This window comes from Eucyclogobius newberryi, unplaced genomic scaffold (assembly GCF_026437365.1).
Source record: "Eucyclogobius newberryi isolate DKJ021-1_F unplaced genomic scaffold, fEucNew1.0.hap1 SCAF_23, whole genome shotgun sequence".
NCBI classification, from domain to species: domain Eukaryota; kingdom Metazoa; phylum Chordata; class Actinopteri; order Gobiiformes; family Gobiidae; genus Eucyclogobius; species Eucyclogobius newberryi.
In genome coordinates, this window is record NW_027315868.1 from 922328 (window position 1) to 939286 (window position 16959).

Sequence of the window (16959 nt, forward strand, 5' to 3'; positions counted from 1 at the left end):
TCTCATGTGTTTCAGGTACACTCACGTGTTTCAGGTACACTCACCTGTGTTTAAGGTACACTGTTATGTGTTTCAGGTACACTCACCTGTGTTTCAGGTACACTCACATGTGTTTCAGGTACACTGTTATGTGTTTCAGGTACACTCACCTGTGTTTCAGGTACACTGTTATGTGTTTCAGGTACACTCACCTGTGTTTCAGGTACACTGTTATGTGTTTCAGGTACACTCACCTGTGTTTCAGGTACACTGTTGTGTTTCAGGTACACTCACCTGTGTTTCAGGTACACTGTTATGTGTTTCAGGTACACTCACCTGTGTTTCAGGTACACTGTTATGTGTTTCAGGTACACTCACCTGTGTTTCAGGTACACTGTTATGTGTTTCAGGTACACTCACCTGTGTTATGTTTTTCAGGTACACTCACATGTGTTTCAGGTACACTCTCATGTGTTTCAGGTACACTCACATGTGTTTCAGGTACACTCTCATGTGTTTCAGGTACACTCATGTGTTTCAGGTACACTCTTGTGTGTTTCAGGTACACTCTTGTGTGTTTCAGGTACACTCACATGTGTTTCAGGTACACTCACATGTGTTTCAGGTACACTCTCATGTGTTTCAGGTACACTCTCATGTGTTTCAGGTACACTCACATGTGTTTCAGGTACACTCTCATGTGTTTCAGGTACACTCACGTGTTTCAGGTACACTCACCTGTGTTTAAGGTACACTGTTATGTGTTTCAGGTACACTCACCTGTGTTTCAGGTACACTCACATGTGTTTCAGGTACACTGTTATGTGTTTCAGGTACACTCACCTGTGTTTCAGGTACACTGTTATGTGTTTCAGGTACACTCACCTGTGTTTCAGGTACACTGTTATGTGTTTCAGGTACACTCACCTGTGTTTCAGGTACACTGTTGTGTTTCAGGTACACTCACCTGTGTTTCAGGTACACTGTTATGTGTTTCAGGTACACTCACCTGTGTTTCAGGTACACTGTTATGTGTTTCAGGTACACTCACCTGTGTTTCAGGTACACTGTTATGTGTTTCAGGTACACTCACCTGTGTTATGTGTTTCAGGTACACTCACATGTGTTTCAGGTACACTCTCATGTGTTTCAGGTACACTCACATGTGTTTCAGGTACACTCTCATGTGTTTCAGGTACACTCATGTGTGTTTCAGGTACACTCACATGTGTTTCAGGAACACTAACATGTGTTTCAGGTACACTCTCATGTGTTTCAGGTACACTCTCATGTGTTTCAGGTACACTCTCATGTGTTTCAGGTACACTCATGTGTTTCAGGTACACTCTTGTGTGTTTCAGGTACACTCTTGTGTGTTTCAGGTACACTCACATGTGTTTCAGGTACACTGTTATGTGTTTCAGGTACACTCACCTGTGTTTCAGGTACACTGTTATGTGTTTCAGGTACACTCACCTGTGTTTCAGGTACACTCACCTGTGTTTCAGGTACACTGTTATGTGTTTCAGGTACACTCACCTGTGTTTCAGGTACACTCACCTGTGTTTCAGGTACACTCACCTGTGTTTCAGGTACACTGTTATGTGTTTCAGGTACACTCACCTGTGTTTCAGGTACACTGTTATGTGTTTCAGGTACACTCACCTGTGTTTCAGGTACACTCACCTGTGTTTCAGGTACACTGTTATGTGTTTCAGGTACACTCACCTGTGTTTCAGGTACACTCACCTGTGTTTCAGGTACACTGTTATGTGTTTCAGGTACACTCACCTGTGTTTCAGGTACACTCACCTGTGTTTCAGGTACACTGTTATGTGTTTCAGGTACACTCACCTGTGTTTCAGGTACACTCACCTGTGTTTCAGGTACACTGTTATGTGTTTCAGGTACACTCACCTGTGTTTCAGGTACACTGTTATGTGTTTCAGGTACACTCACCTGTGTTTCAGGTACACTCACCTGTGTTTCAGGTACACTGTTATGTGTTTCAGGTACACTCACCTGTGTTTCAGGTACACTGTTATGTGTTTCAGGTACACTCACCTGTGTTTCAGGTACACTCACCTGTGTTTCAGGTACACTGTTATGTGTTTCAGGTACACTCACCTGTGTTTCAGGTACACTCACCTGTGTTTCAGGTACACTCACCTGTGTTTCAGGTACACTGTTATGTGTTTCAGGTACACTCACCTGTGTGAGCTGGTGGAGTACTTCTTCCCTTCCCTGTTTATTGGCTCTGAAGTGTTGGACTGTCCAGACTTCAGCAGCGCCACCTACTGGAAGGAGCCACTGCCGCCGCTGGATCTGGACGAGCTTCTGTAGAGCCGCACACTCGGGACACTTTCCCCTCGCGGCCCCTGAGGACCCCGAGGACCCTGAGGCCCTTCAGGACCCTCAGGACCTTGAAGACCCTCAGGACCGGGAGGACAATTACCACAACTCCAACAACTGCTACTACTACTACAACAACCACTACAACTGCTACAACTCCTACTACAACTATTACAAATACTACAACTACTACAACTTCTACAACTACTACAACTACTACAACTACTACAACTGCTACAACTGCTACAACTACTACTACAACTATTACAAATACTACAACTACTACAACTACTACAACTGCTACAACTACTACTACAACTATTACAAATACTACAACTACTACAACTGCTACAACTACTACAACTGCTACAACTCCTTTTACTGCTGTGACAATCAAAGTACAGCTCTCAGAGGCACGGCACATTTCATCTCAGATATACACATTTCACTTATAATTATTTTAGTATTCGTCTGAGCCAGGGACAAAACCAGGAATAAACCAAAAATTATGAAACATTTAAATGCAAACATTTAACCAGGTTTTAACCTAAAGACTAAACTTTCCACTGGACTTGTGTCATTTGTGTCTGTGGCGAATCAATTATATTTATGCATTTTACATATTTTGATAAGATTGAAAAATGTTTTGATTTTTGGTGATTTGAATGAAAGAAAATAAAATGTAAACGTCTGTTTTTCTCTCTGAAGTAAGTGCATCAAACCAGGACTAAACCAGGATTAAACCAGGTCTAAACCAGGACTAAACCAGGACTAAACCAGGTCTAAACCAGGACTAAACCAGGACTAAACCAGGACTAAACCAGGTCTAAACCAGGACTAAACCAGGATTAAACCAGGTCTAAACCAGGACTAAACCAGGACTAAACCAGGACTAAACCAGGTCTAAACCAGGACTAAACCAGGATTAAACCAGGACTAAACCAGGATTAAACCAGGTCTAAACCAGGACTAAACCAGGATTAAACCAGGTCTAAACCAGGACTAAACCAGGACTAAACCAGGTCTAAACCAGGACTAAACCAGGACTAAACCAGGACTAAACCAGGTCTAAACCAGGACTAAACCAGGACTAAACCAGGATTAAACCAGGACTAAACCAGGACTAAACCAGGATTAAACCAGGATTAAACCAGGTCTAAACCAGGACTAAACCAGGATTAAACCAGGACTAAACCAGGTCTAAACCAGGACTAAACCAGGACTAAACCAGGATTAAACCAGGACTAAACCAGGTCTAAACCAGGACTAAACCAGGACTAAACCAGGATTAAACCAGGACTAAACCAGGTCTAAACCAGGTCTAAACCAGGACTAAACCAGGACTAAACCAGGTCTAAACCAGGACTAAACCAGGACTAAACCAGGTCTAAACCAGGATTAAACCAGGACTAAACCAGGATTAAACCAGGTCTAAACCAGGACTAAACCAGGTCTAAACCAGGATTAAACCAGGACTAAACCAGGATTAAACCAGGACTAAATCAGGTCTAAACCAGGATTAAACCAGGACTAAACCAGGACTAAACCAGGTCTAAACCAGGTCTAAACCAGGATTAAACCAGGTCTTAACCAGGATTAAACCAGGATTAAACCAGGACTAAACCAGGTCTAAACCAGGACTAAACCAGGACTAAACCAGGATTAAACCAGGACTAAATCAGGACTAAACCAGGACTAAACCAGGTCTAAACCAGGATTAAACCAGGACTAAACCAGGACTAAACCAGGATTAAACCAGGTCTAAACCAGGACTAAACCAGGACTAAACCAGGACCGGACCAGGACTTGAACTTTATCCGGTAGTTGCACGTTCTTACGTCACCGCCCATGGTAACCACGCCCTTGGTAACACATGGTAACACATGGTAACCACGCGCACCTGCAGAACCAGGAAGAACCGGAGCGACGCAGACGTCTGTCTCACGGTGAGCTGCTCCTGAACATTTACTGTCATTATAGATATTATAATTATAGCTTTATTATAATTACGTGAGTCATAATGCATCAGGTTTTGTAATATTGTTGCATAAAAGTAAAACAGATTGAGTCAGAATTGTTCATGTGTTGAAAGGGCAAAGTGCAGCTGTGACGTTTGTGTTTTTACATTTTAAATAAAGATCGTCTGAAAAGAGCGACGTAAAAGTCGTTTGTTTGAAAGTTTCACAGTGAAAGAGACAAAGAATCGAAACTGAACTTCCTCAAAGTGCAACAGAACGCGTCAGTTATGTTTATGTTATGTTTATGTCGGTATAATTATGACAGTATGATTATGACTGGCGAACTTTCTGACGTAAAGTGGATTATTTTATTTGATTATGTTTGGATTTAGAGTTAAGCCTATAATAAATACATGTAATGGGCTTTAAACCATTTAAAAGCAAATACATATTCTAAATTCTGGAATATAAATATAACATATAAAATGTTACATATTTTACCACCAATGATAGTTTGGTGGGTCGCTCTGCTTGTGTTGTTGTTGTTTTATGGCGGTTGGCATCCAATTGTTGCATTACCGCCAGACTTTATTCCTCAGACTTTTCGTAGTCCTCAGACTGTCGTAGTCCGTAAAAGTACTCCTTCCATTGCTTTGGTGTTACAAAGCCCATGAGGTCATGATATGTCTTTGTGACTAGAATAGTTGTTGTTGTTTCAGACAACAACCGGCTTTATTCCAGGGAGACTCTTCTTCATCTTCCTCTCCTTCTTTGACGTTCGGTGCTTCCACCGTACAGCTTTATTCTTTAGGCTTCATTCTGTTGGCCTTGATATTTCGGTTACCCCCCACGAGACCGAAGGTTCGCTAGTCCGAAGGTTTTAAAGGTTCGCTGGTCCGAAAGTTCGCTGGTCCGAAAGTTCGCTGGTCCGAAAGTTCGCTGGTCCGAAAGTTCCTCATAGGCTAAAGTGAAGGTGCAGACGGCATCGGGATGTAGTCAGTCTGTAAAATGCGCACGAAGCACGAAGACACGCACTGGGGCTCGTCACAACATTTTGTGCACCAGCTGCTCACAACTATACACAGTAAGTTGTACTGTGTATATGAAAATAACAAGGGAACATATCGAATCCTCCACTCTATGCCTTCATTTGATCGAAGTATAGAAATGATATATGTATAAATAGAAATACGCGTGATCCGATCACCGTAGGATTGGTAGTGAAAAAGGAAATTCAGCTGGTCAAGACGGGAGTGTCTACAGAGCCGCGGCGCGCGGCCAAAACTGCTGCGCTATTTGAGTTAATTCATTCATTAATAATACGATAAGGAGCTCAGGCTATGCACAGAAACAAGTCGGTTATGGAAAATACGTGAGTTTAATCATAAAAAAGTGCATCAACACTAGAAAAGTCCAAAAAGCAGTGTGTGGGGCAAAGGGAGGCGAGGAGAGCCCGCTGCACGGAGACACAGCTTCAGACTCGTGAACCTTCGGACTAATAAACCTTCGGACTCGTGGGCAGCCACCGATATTTCCACTGATGTCGCTGCTTGGTAGCCGTGCATCTACGAGACTGGGCGAGGACAGGAGACCACCCCCATCTCGTCACTCTGACCACTCTGACTCCCCACAAGCAGACCCCCATCACTCCGACTCCCATTTAGCGCCTTTAGCCTGTTTTCTATATCTGCCCAATCAAGCTCCTTTGTTCCAAGGAATCTCCCTGCAGCTTTAGCAATGATCCTGATCCTTTCAGTTCTGCTTTGAGTCTGAGCAGCACAGTTTACAACATCCACCATAAAGAGTACAAAATCCTCTCTATCCACAACCAGGGTATTCTCATTAATTCTGGAACCTGCACACTTGGGACCTCCACTCTTGAAACCTTCACACTTCTTGGGAGCCACGCTGGCCTTTCTCATTTCGCCCTGGCTGGGAGCAGCGCTGGCTCCTCTCTCTGTATTTACTCTAAACTCGTTACTTGAAACTTTCTTGACTGCATCTGCATAGGATATACCTTGAGAGACCTTTATTTTCTGCACCTCAGCAGCTCTTTTGCTAAACCTGCATCCCCCGTAGGCAGAGCTATGTTCTTCCCCACAGTTACAGCACTTCAGTTTTGCACCCACGTCACACTTCCCATACTCGTGATCTCCTGCACATTTACCACATCTTTGCCTCCCTCTACAGACCGCTGCAATATGCCCAAAGCGCTGGCACTTAAAGCAACGGAGGGGCGGTGGAACATATGGCCTAACGTCATGGCACATGAACCCAATGAACACCTTACTAGGCAGGCACCTCCCTTCAAGTGTTACCATTACCGACAAGCTGTCACATCTTACCCCAGACCGGGTCACCTTCAACCGCCTAGCGTCCACCACCGTAGCTCCAGTCAAATTCTCCTTAACTTCATCCACAGACGTCGCCGTAGGGACACCTACGATAACTCCTCTGACCGTGTTTCTTTCAGCATCAGACATAAGAATGTCCTTTCCACCCAGACGTTTAGTTCCAATCGTCTTCCGTTGCTGAGCCGCGTCCTTGCACACGACCAGCAGCGAGCCATCTCTAAGGACACTCGCACTCTTGATCACTCCCACAGCTACAGTTAGGCTCTTTGACAATGCCACTGAATTCCACTCCTTAAAGGATGCACTATCCTGTGCAAGCTTTATGATCACCTTACAGTCTCTGCTCTCACCCCGGATATCAATAGCTTCAGCCTCATCCTGCTGCTCATTCCCAGAACCCTCGGACGAGCTAAGGGACTTTTTACGTTTCCGGGCACGAGCAGCCAGAAAAGGCTGCTCCTCCACGCCGTCCAGAACGCCTTCGACCACCGACCCACTCTCCTCCGCCATCTCCTGTCTCTTATATCACCTGCAGCACATTAACAACACACGATGTTTGTCTTTCATATTCATATTCATAAAGCACCATATAGATCCATGTAATGTGTCATAGAGAGACAGGAGGCTCCGCCTTTATGATGCAAACAGCACGTAACCGACATATGCAGAGGAAACATGGTCTGGCTGGTGATGCTGTTACTGTGGTTAACCTTTAACGAGAGTCGTTACATTGTATCGGCAAGGATGTTCGGAAAAAGGCCCTGTGGAAATGTTAATGCGCATAGCTCTTTATGGGGCGATAGTGGTACCAATAGGAATGGGTTGGTGGTAGAAGGTTTTATCAATCAAAGGGAGTTTAAGATAAGATAAGATAATCCTTTATTGTCCACACATGGGGAAATCTCATTGATATAACACAGGTAGATACAGAGGAAAAGGACAGATAAGAGATTAAAGGAAGTTTAAAAAACACTCTTAATAGAAGAATTTTCATAAACAAAAACTCCATCCATCCATCTTCTGCCGCGGGGGCAGCAGTCTGAGCAGGGACTCCCAGACTTCCTACTCCCCAGACACTTCCTCTAACTCCTCCGGGGGGATCCCGAGGCGTTCCCAGGCCAGCCGAGAGACATAGTCTCTCCAGCGTGTCCTGGGTCTTCCCCGGGGCCTCTTCCCGGTGGGACATGCCTGAAACACCTCCCGAGGGAGGCGCCCAGAAGGCATCCGGAACAGATGCCCGAGCCACCTCAGCTGGCTCCTCTCGATGTGGAGGAGCAGCGGCTCTACTCCGAGCTCCCCCCGTGTGGCCGAGCTCCTCACCTTATCTCTAAGGGAGCGCCCAGCCACACGGCGGAGGAAACTCATTTCGACCGCTTGTATCCGCGATCTTGTTCTTTCGGTCACTACCCAAAGCTCATGACCATAGGTGAGGTCAGAACGTAGAGGGACCTGTAAATAGAGAGCTTTGTCTTTCGGCTCAGCTCCCTCTTCACCACAACAGTCGATGCAGCGACTGCATCACTGCAGCCGCTGCATCGATCCAACTGTCGATCTCACGCTCCATCCTTCACTCACTCGTGAACAAGACCCCGAGATACTTGAACTCCTCCACTTGGGGCAAGGACACCCCACCCACCTGAAGAGGGCAAGCCACCTTTTACCGGTCGAGAACCATGACCTCGGATTTGGAGGTGCTGATTCTCATCCCAGACGCTTCACACTCGGCTGCAAACCGTCCCAGTGCATGTTGCAGGTCCGGGTTTGATAAAGCCATCAGGACAACATCGTCTGCAAACAGCAGAGATGGAATCCTGTGGTCCCCAAACCGGACACCCTCCGAACCCTGACTGCCCCTAGAAATTCTGTCCATAAAAACTATGAACAGAACCGGTGACAAAGGGCAGCCCTGACGGAGTCCAACATGCACTGGGAACAGGTCTGACTTACTGCCGGCAATCCGAACACAGCTCCTGCTCCGGTCATACAGGGACCGGACAGCCCTGCGCAAAGGGCCCCAGACCCCGTACTACCGGAGCACCCCCCAAAGGACACCCCGAGGGACACGGTCGAAAGCCTTCTCCAGATCCACAAAGCACATGTGAACTGGTTGGGCAAACTCCCATGAACCCTCGAGCACCCGATGGAGGGTATAGAGCTGGTCCAGTGTTCCACGACCAGGACGAAAACCACTCTGCTCCTCCTGAATCCGAGGTTCGACTATCGGTCGGATTCTCCTCTCCAGTACCTTTGAATAGACCGTACCAGGGAGGCTGAGGAGTGTGATCCCTCTGTAGTTGGAACACACCCTCCGGTCCCCCTTCTTGAACAGAGGGACCACCACCCCGGTCTGCCAGTCCAGAGGCACGGTCCCCGACCGCCACGTGATGTTGCAGAGACGTGTCAACCAAGACAGTCCTACAACATCCAGATACTTTAGGTACTCAGGGCGGATCTCATCCACCCACGGAGCCCTGCTACCGAGGAGTTTGCGAACAACCTCAGTGACTTCACCTTGGGTGATGGATGAGCCAGCCTCTGAGTCCCCGGTCTCTACTTCCTCTTCGGAAGACGTGACTGAGGGATTAAGGAGATCCTCAAAGTATTCCTTCCACCGCCCGACAACATCCCCAGTCGAGGTCAGCAGGTCTCCACCCGCACTGTAATCGGTGTTGGTGAGACACTGCTTCCCCCTCCTGAGGCGCCGGACGGTTTGCCAGAATTCCTTTGGTGCCGACCTTTAGTCCTCCTCCATGGCCTCCCTGAACTCCTCCCAGGCCCGGGTTTTTGCCTCTGCGACAGCACAAGCCGCGGCTCGCTTGGCCTGTCGATACCCGTCGATGACCTCCGGAGACCTACAAGCCAGAGTGGCCTGATAGGCCTCCTTCTTCAGTCTGACGGCATCCCTTACTTCCGGTGTCCACCACCGGGTTCGGGGGTTGCCGCCACGACAGGCACCGGAGACCTTGCGACCACAACTCCGAGCAGCCGCATCAACAATGGAGGCGGAGAACATGGTCCACTCGGACTCAATGTCCCCAGCCTCCCCCGGGACATGGGAGAAGCTCTCCCGGAGGAGCGAGTTGAATACCTTACTGACAGAGGGCTCCACAAGACGTTCCCAACAGACCCTCACAATGCGCTTGGGTCTGCCAAGTCTGTCCGGCTTCCTCCTCCGCCAGCGGATCCAACTCACCACCAGGTGGTGATCGGTTGACAACTCGGTTGACTTCACCCGAGTGTCTAAGACACGCGGCCGGAGGTCAGATGACACGACAACAAAGTCGATCATTGACCTCCGGCCTAGGGTGTCCTGGTGCCATGTGCACTGATGGACACCCTTGTGCTTGAACATGGTGTTCGTTATGGACAATCCGTGGCTATCACAGAAGTCCAATAACTGAACACCGCTCGGGTTCAGATCGGGGAAGCCGTTCTTCCCGATCACCCCTCTCCAGGTGTCACTGTCATTGCCCACGTGGGCGTTGAAGTCCCCCAGTAAAACAACGGAGTCCCCGGTCGGTGCACTGTCCAGTACCCCTCCCAAGGACTCCAAGAAGGCTGGGTACTCTGCACTGCTGTTCGGCCCACAACAGTGAGAGACCTGTCCCCCACCCAAAGGCGGAGGGACGCGACCCTCTCGTTCACTGGGGTAAACTCCAACACGTGGCGGCTGAGCTGAGGGGCTATAAGCAAGCCCACACCAGCCCGCCGCCTCTCCCCGCGGGCAACACCAGAGAAGTGGAGCGTCCAGCCCCTCTCGAGGAGATGGGTTCCGGAGCCCAATCTGTGCGTGGAGGTGAGGCCGACTATATCTAGTCGGTATCGCTCAACCTCCCGCACAAGCTCAGGCTCTTTCCCCCCCAGCGAGGTGACATTCTATGTCCCCAGAGTTAGTCTCTGTGTCTGGAGATCTGGTCGCCGAGGCCCCTGCCGTCGACTGCCACCCAGATCTCTCTGCACCGGCCCCTTATGGATCCTCCTGCGGGTGGTGGGCCCACGGGAGGGCGGCCCCACGTCGTTCTTTCGGGCTGTGCCCGGCCGGGCCCCGTGGGGTAAGACCCGGCCACCAGGCGCTCGCCATGGAGCACCCATCCCAGGCCTGGCTCCAGGATGGGGCCCCGGTGACGCCGATCCGGGCGACGTAAACTGCCTTGTTCTTGTAGTCATCATAAGAGGCTTCTGAACCGATCTTTGTCTGACCCGTCACCTAGGACCTGTTTGCCTTGGGAGACCCTACCAGGGGCATGAAGCCCCCGACAACATAGCTCCCGGGATCATTCGGGCGCTCAAACCCCTCCACCATGTTAAGGTGTCGGTTCAAGGAGAGGTAAACAAACAAACAAAAACTCCTATAGACAAAACCTCCCATTTCCCAGGAAGGGATGGAGGGGAAAAATTAGGATGTCCATCGGGATAACGTGACGATCTCCGGGTAAGACGATGGTTTCCCCCTCAGTTTCATGAGTTCCTCCTTTGTATAAACGTGCACCAGCGCCGTTCCGTACGGCGGCAGTGGCCGGGGGGGCTAGCTCAGGGCTAGCCCACATCACGACGACACGACGAAAAACACGCCGAACAAAGTCGAAACACGTTGAATTAAAGCGATTCCAGCGCGTGTCCCGATCGTACAACTAAAGTAAAAAAAAATTACGAAATACAAAAGATAAAGCACATTAAGTGTGAAAAAAGAGCGACACGTTGCACCGGGCTGCCAGCTGGACCGGCGCCTTTGTGACGTTTGTCTGAATGATGGGCGCGGGACCCGCTATGATATGGGAACCAATACGGAAAGTGCAATAGATCTTACGCTTGTGTCCAAGGAGTTGGCTGGTGTTTGTAGTTGGGAGGTTCTTGGTAATCTTTCTTTGGTAGCGATCACTATCTAGTACGCACTGAGATTGGCGTTGGGAGCTGTGTGGACAGGGGGACGAAGATCCAGAGGTGGAAGTTGGCGAGGGTGAACTGGGGGGCTTTCCAAAGGAAAGCTGATGATGGTTCTAGGGTTTTGCAGGAAGGAGGGTTGAATCAGGTGGATGATCTAAATAGTGCAATTGTCTCGCTCATCACGCAGTCAGCGGTAGGCACGATTCCTAAGAGAGGTGGTGGTGGACATAGGAAGCGAGTGCCGTGGTGGAATGAAGAATGTGGTGATGCTGTTAGGGCAAGAACTGTGGCATTTCGACGGCTAAGGGTTGCCCACACTGAGGGTGCCCTCATTGACTACAAGAGGGCCCGCGCTGTTATGCGGAAAACTGTAAGAACGGCCAAGAGTGCCTGTTGGAGGCAGTATTGTTCCAAAATTGGGAGAGAAACGCATCTCGGGGATGTTTGGGGATGATTAAGCGGATGAATGGAGTTGAGCGCTGTTACGGGACTCCAGTCCTAATACTGAATGGTGTTGAAGCAGTCAGCGACGTTGACAAAGCTGAACTGTTGGCCAGTACCTTTGTGTCGGTGCACAGCTCTGACAATCTCTCACCTGCGGATAGGCACTACAGGGAGAGTACTTTGGCCTAGAATTCTGAGCTGATTGGGCACAAGCCTTCGACTCAAGATGACCTTGACCTTCCGTTTAGTTTGTTTGAGCTAAGGAGAGCACTTTCTAAGGCGAAACAGACAACCCCGGGTAAAGATGAGGTGTGCTATGACATGCTCTCTCATTTGACTGATGCAAACCGAGCGGTTGGATTACTTCTTGGAGAGTCAGGGTTTTCTTTCCGCGCACCAGAGTGGCTTCCGTAGCGGCAGGAATACCATGGATTCAGTGTTGTGTTTGGAATCTGATATCCAGCTGGCCAGGGCTCAGAAAGAAAAGGTTATAAGATAAGATAAGATAATCCTTTATTGTCCCACATGGGGAAATTTCATTGTTGCAACGCAGGAAGATACAGAGGTAGATACACAAGAAAAGAACAGATCACTTATAGGAAGTTTGAAAAACACTCTCAGTAGAATATCTTCTACAAACAAAAACTCCCATAGACAAATAAATAAATACATAAATACCATTGCATGTGATCACGACAGTAACCGCACATGAACATGTTTCACAACGGCACATTGATTGCACATGAATTTCACATGAATCACAACAGTAATTGCACATATGACGGAATTGCACATCAGTATTAGGTTAGGTCAGTATTGCGAGTGTTCAGGACTAACAGTGTTTGTTATAAAGTCTGACAGCAGCAGGAAGGAAAGACCTACGAAACCTTTCCTTCACACAGCGAGGGTGGATCAGTCTCTCACTGAAGCTGCTCTCCAGAGCAGGGGGTTGAGACTCATGGTCAAGCATAGATGTGAATCTAGCCAGGACCCTTCTGTCCCCCACCTCCTGCACCGAGTCCAGAGCGCAGCCCAGGACGGAGCTGGACTTCTTGATGACTTTGTCCAGCTTCCTCCTCTCCCTCTCTGTGATGCTGCTGTTCCAGCAGGCCACACCTACAGGAGCTGATGCCACCACAGAGTCGTAGAAGGTCTTCAGGAGTGGCCCTGTCACTCCAAAAGACCTGAGTCTCCTCAGGAGGTAGAGCCGACTCTGGCTCTTCCTGTACAGTCTGTGTTATGAGTCCAGTCCAGTTTGTGGTTCAGATGAACACCCAGGTACTTGTATGAGTTCACTTTCTCAATGTCCCGTCCCTGGATGTTCACTGGTGAGGGGGCAGTGGGGTAGCGTCTGCGGAAATCCACCACCATCTCCTTGGTCTTCCCCGCGTTGATGAGGAGGTGGTTCCGCTGACACCAGTCCACAAAGTCCTGCGGTATCATCGTCGTCCGTGATGAGTCCGATGATGGCAGAGTCATCAGAGAACTTCTGCAGGACACAGCTGTCCGTGTCGTGTCTGAAGTCTGCAGTGTAGAGGGTGAAGAGAAAGGGCGCGAGGACAGTGCCCTGGGGCGCCCCCACACTTCAGGTCCGAGTATCAGACACACAGTCCCGTGCTCTTTGATGTGGAGAAGGCGTATGATATGGTTTGGAAGGATGGGCTCCTCATTAAGTTGCGGAAGTGTGGTGTGAAGGGAAACCTGTTTAACTGGGATAGGAGTTTTCTGTCTGGCCGGCGTATTCAAACCAGAGTGGGCGCAGCTTACTCTGGGGTCTATAAGGTAGAGAATGGGATCCTGCAGGGGAGTGTGTGCAGCCCTATCTTGTTCAATGTTATGATTAAGGACATCTTTGACGACGTGGATGGGTCTGTTGGGAGGAGCCTTTATGCCGAAGATGGCGCACTATGAGTGAGAGGAAGAAATCTCCGGTTTCTACGAGGCGAAACTGCAAAGGGCAATACAGCAGGTGGAGCAGTGGACCCTGAAGTGGGGGTTTAAACTGTCCGTACAGAAGTCTCAAGTGATTTGTTTCTTCAGTGGGCATAGGGACGTCTTCCTTCGACTGCATGGGCAGGTACTCGAACAGATCAGGGAAGTGAGGTTCTTGGGGGTCACCTTTGACGAGAGGCTTAGTTGGCGACAGCACATTGATAAGGTCAGTGATAAATGCAAAAAGGTGAATAACTTGCTTTGTTTTCTATACGGCCAGGACTGGGGGGCCAGCAGAAGGTCGCTCCTGGGTATTTATCGGGCCATCATGAGGGCGGCTATTGATTATGGCTGTATAGCCTACATGTCTGCGGCTGAGACTAACTTGAAGACGCTTGATGTGGAGCAAGCCCAGACCTTGCGCATCTACTGTAGGGCTTTTAGGACCTCCCCTGTCTCGGCGCTGCAGGTTGAGTTGGGAGAATTGCCGTTACGGCTCCGGAGGTTAGAACTTCTGTTGGCTTACTGGGTGAATGTGCAAGGTCTTACAAGCTCGCACCCGGTAAGGGACTTTCTCAGAGTTGATGGGGGACAGGATGGGGCTGACAGTATGTTTTTTAGCTGGATAGGAAATGCGAAAGCGCGGCTTGCTGGGGTTGGTGGTCTACGTGTGAGCCCCTCGGTGGTTTTGTCTACTATAGCTCCTTGGAAGTTTGTCCCGGCTCCTGTTGATGTTAGCTTGCATAGCAAACTTAAAGGAGTCACTGGTCACTGGTGTTGTTCAAGCGCTCATCGACAGGCACTCAGATCATGTATTTATTTATACCGACGGGTCTAGGGATCCTGAGAGTGGGCGTACTGGCGCTACTTATTTCGTGCCTGACCTGTAGCTGGCGGTCAAGAAGAGGTTAACCGATCGCCTTTCTGTTTTCACATCAGAACTCATAGCGATACGGTTGGCATTGGAATGGGCGGATTCTGCTTTAAGGTGTTGCGGCATTGTGGTGGCCTCTGACAGCCTTTCTGCATTGCAAAGTTTTAAATCTGGGAAGTCGGATTGCAGACAGGATGTGTTGAATGTCTGATACCTTCTTTCTGATACTCTCCCTGTCCAGGAAGGATGTGAGGGTTTCCTTCATTTGGGTCCCTGCGCATGTGGGGGTGGATGGTAATGAAATGGCTGATTCACCGGCTAAACGTTCCCGGCCATCAATTGATGTGGCGGTTGAGTTAAGCAAATCTGAAATCAAGCCTATTATCAAGAGTCATGTGGTCGGCCTTTGGCAGGAATTTTGGAGCCACTGTGATACTGGACGGCATCTCTATCACTTACAGGGTAGTGTGGGTCCTTGCGGGTCCATGGGCAGGAAGGCGAGGGAGGAAATGGCCTTTGCCCGCATGAGGATTGGCCATGCTGGACTCAATTGGTCACTGAGTAGGATAGGCAAACATCCGACCGGCCTATGTGGTCACTGTCGGGTGCCAGACACTGTCGAGCATGTGCTGATTCGCTTTAAGGCTTGTGAAAGAGAGAGGACCGGGTTGGCCTTGTGGTTTCGGAATAATGAGTTCACTCTGCGGAACGTTCTTGCGATCCAGTCACAGGGTTTGTGTGAGGCTGTGGTTGCTAGCAGAGGGTTGGGTAAACGTTTATAGAATTGGGGTGGGTTGGAGACTGAGCCGAGGATGTTCTACCGTGTTTTGAACTCATGGTCTTTGAAACACCAAAGTGATGGGAGAAGAACTTCTAAGGAATACGACAAAGTCTGAGGAATAAAGTCTGGCGGTAATGCAACACTTGGATGAAGTTAAGGAGAATTTGACTGGAGCTACGGTGGTGGACGCTAGGCGGTTGAAGGTGACCCGGTCTGGGGTAAGATGTGACAGCTTGTCGGTAATGGTAACACTTGAAGGGAGGTGCCTGCCTAGTAAGGTGTTCATTGGGTTCATGTGCCATGACGTTAGGCCATATGTTCCACCGCCCCTGCGTTGCTTTAAGTGCCAGCGCTTTGGGCATATTGCAGCGGTCTGTAGAGGGAGGCAAAGATGTGGTAAATGTGCAGGAGATCACGAGTATGGGAAGTGTGACGTGGGAGCAAAACTGAAGTGCTGTAACTGTGGGGAAGAACATAGCTCTGCCTACGGGGGATGCAGGTTTAGCAAAAGAGCTGCTGAGGTGCATAAAATAAAGGTCTCTTAAGGTATATCCTATGCAGATGCAGTCAAGAAAGTTTCAAGTAACGAGTTTAGAGTAAATACAGAGAGAGGAGCCAGCGCTGCTCCCAGCCAGGGCGAAATGAAAAAGGCCAGCGTGGCTCCCAAGAAGTGTGAAGGTTTCAAGAGTGGAGGTCCCAAGTGTGCAGGTTCCAGAATTAATGAGAATACCCTGGTTGTGGATAGAGAGGATTTTGTACTCTTTATGGTGGATGTTGTAAACTGTGCTGCTCAGACTCAAAGCAGAACTGAAAGGATCAGGATCATTGCTAAAGCTGCAGGGAGATTCCTTGGAACAAAGGAGCTTGATTGGGCAGATATAGAAAACAGGCTAAAGGCGCTAAATGGGAGTCGGAGTGATGGGGGTCTGCTTGTGGGGAGTCAGAGTGATCAGAGTGACGAGATGGGGGTGGGGGTGGTCTCCTGTCCTCGTCCAGTCTCGTAGACGCACGGCTACCAAGCAGCGACATCAGTGGAAATATTAAAGCCTATAGAATGAAGCCTAAAGAATAAAGCTGTACGGTGGAAGCACCGAACGTCAAAGAAGGAGAGGAAGATAAAGAAGAGTCTCCCTGGAATAAAGCCGGTTGTTGTTGTTGTTGTTGTTGTTGTTTTATGGCGGTTGGCATCCAAGTGTTGCATTACCGCCAGACTTTATTCTTCAGACGTTTCGTAGTCCTCAAGACTCTGTTGTTGTTGTTGTTGTTGTTGTTGTTTCATGGCGGTTGGCATCCAAGTGTTGCATCACCGCCAGACTTTATTCCTCAGACTTTGTCGTAGTCCTCAGACTGTCGTAGTCCGTAAAAGTACTCCTTCCATTGCTTTGGTGTTACAAAGCCCGT

The 16959-nt window shown here is 48.9% G+C and overlaps 1 protein-coding gene across 1 annotated transcript in view; it reads left to right on the forward strand.

Moving 5' to 3' along the window:
• The window catches only part of LOC140372417 (phosphatidate phosphatase LPIN3), an 89613-nt gene extending 86666 nt beyond the window's left edge, over positions 1–2947 (forward strand). The window contains exon 21 of the mRNA XM_072459513.1: positions 2181–2947. Coding sequence (XP_072315614.1) covers positions 2181–2322 — 142 coding nt within the window. The 3' untranslated portion in view covers positions 2323–2947. The remainder of the gene's footprint in view (positions 1–2180) is intronic.
• The last annotated feature ends 14012 nt before the right edge of the window (positions 2948–16959 follow it).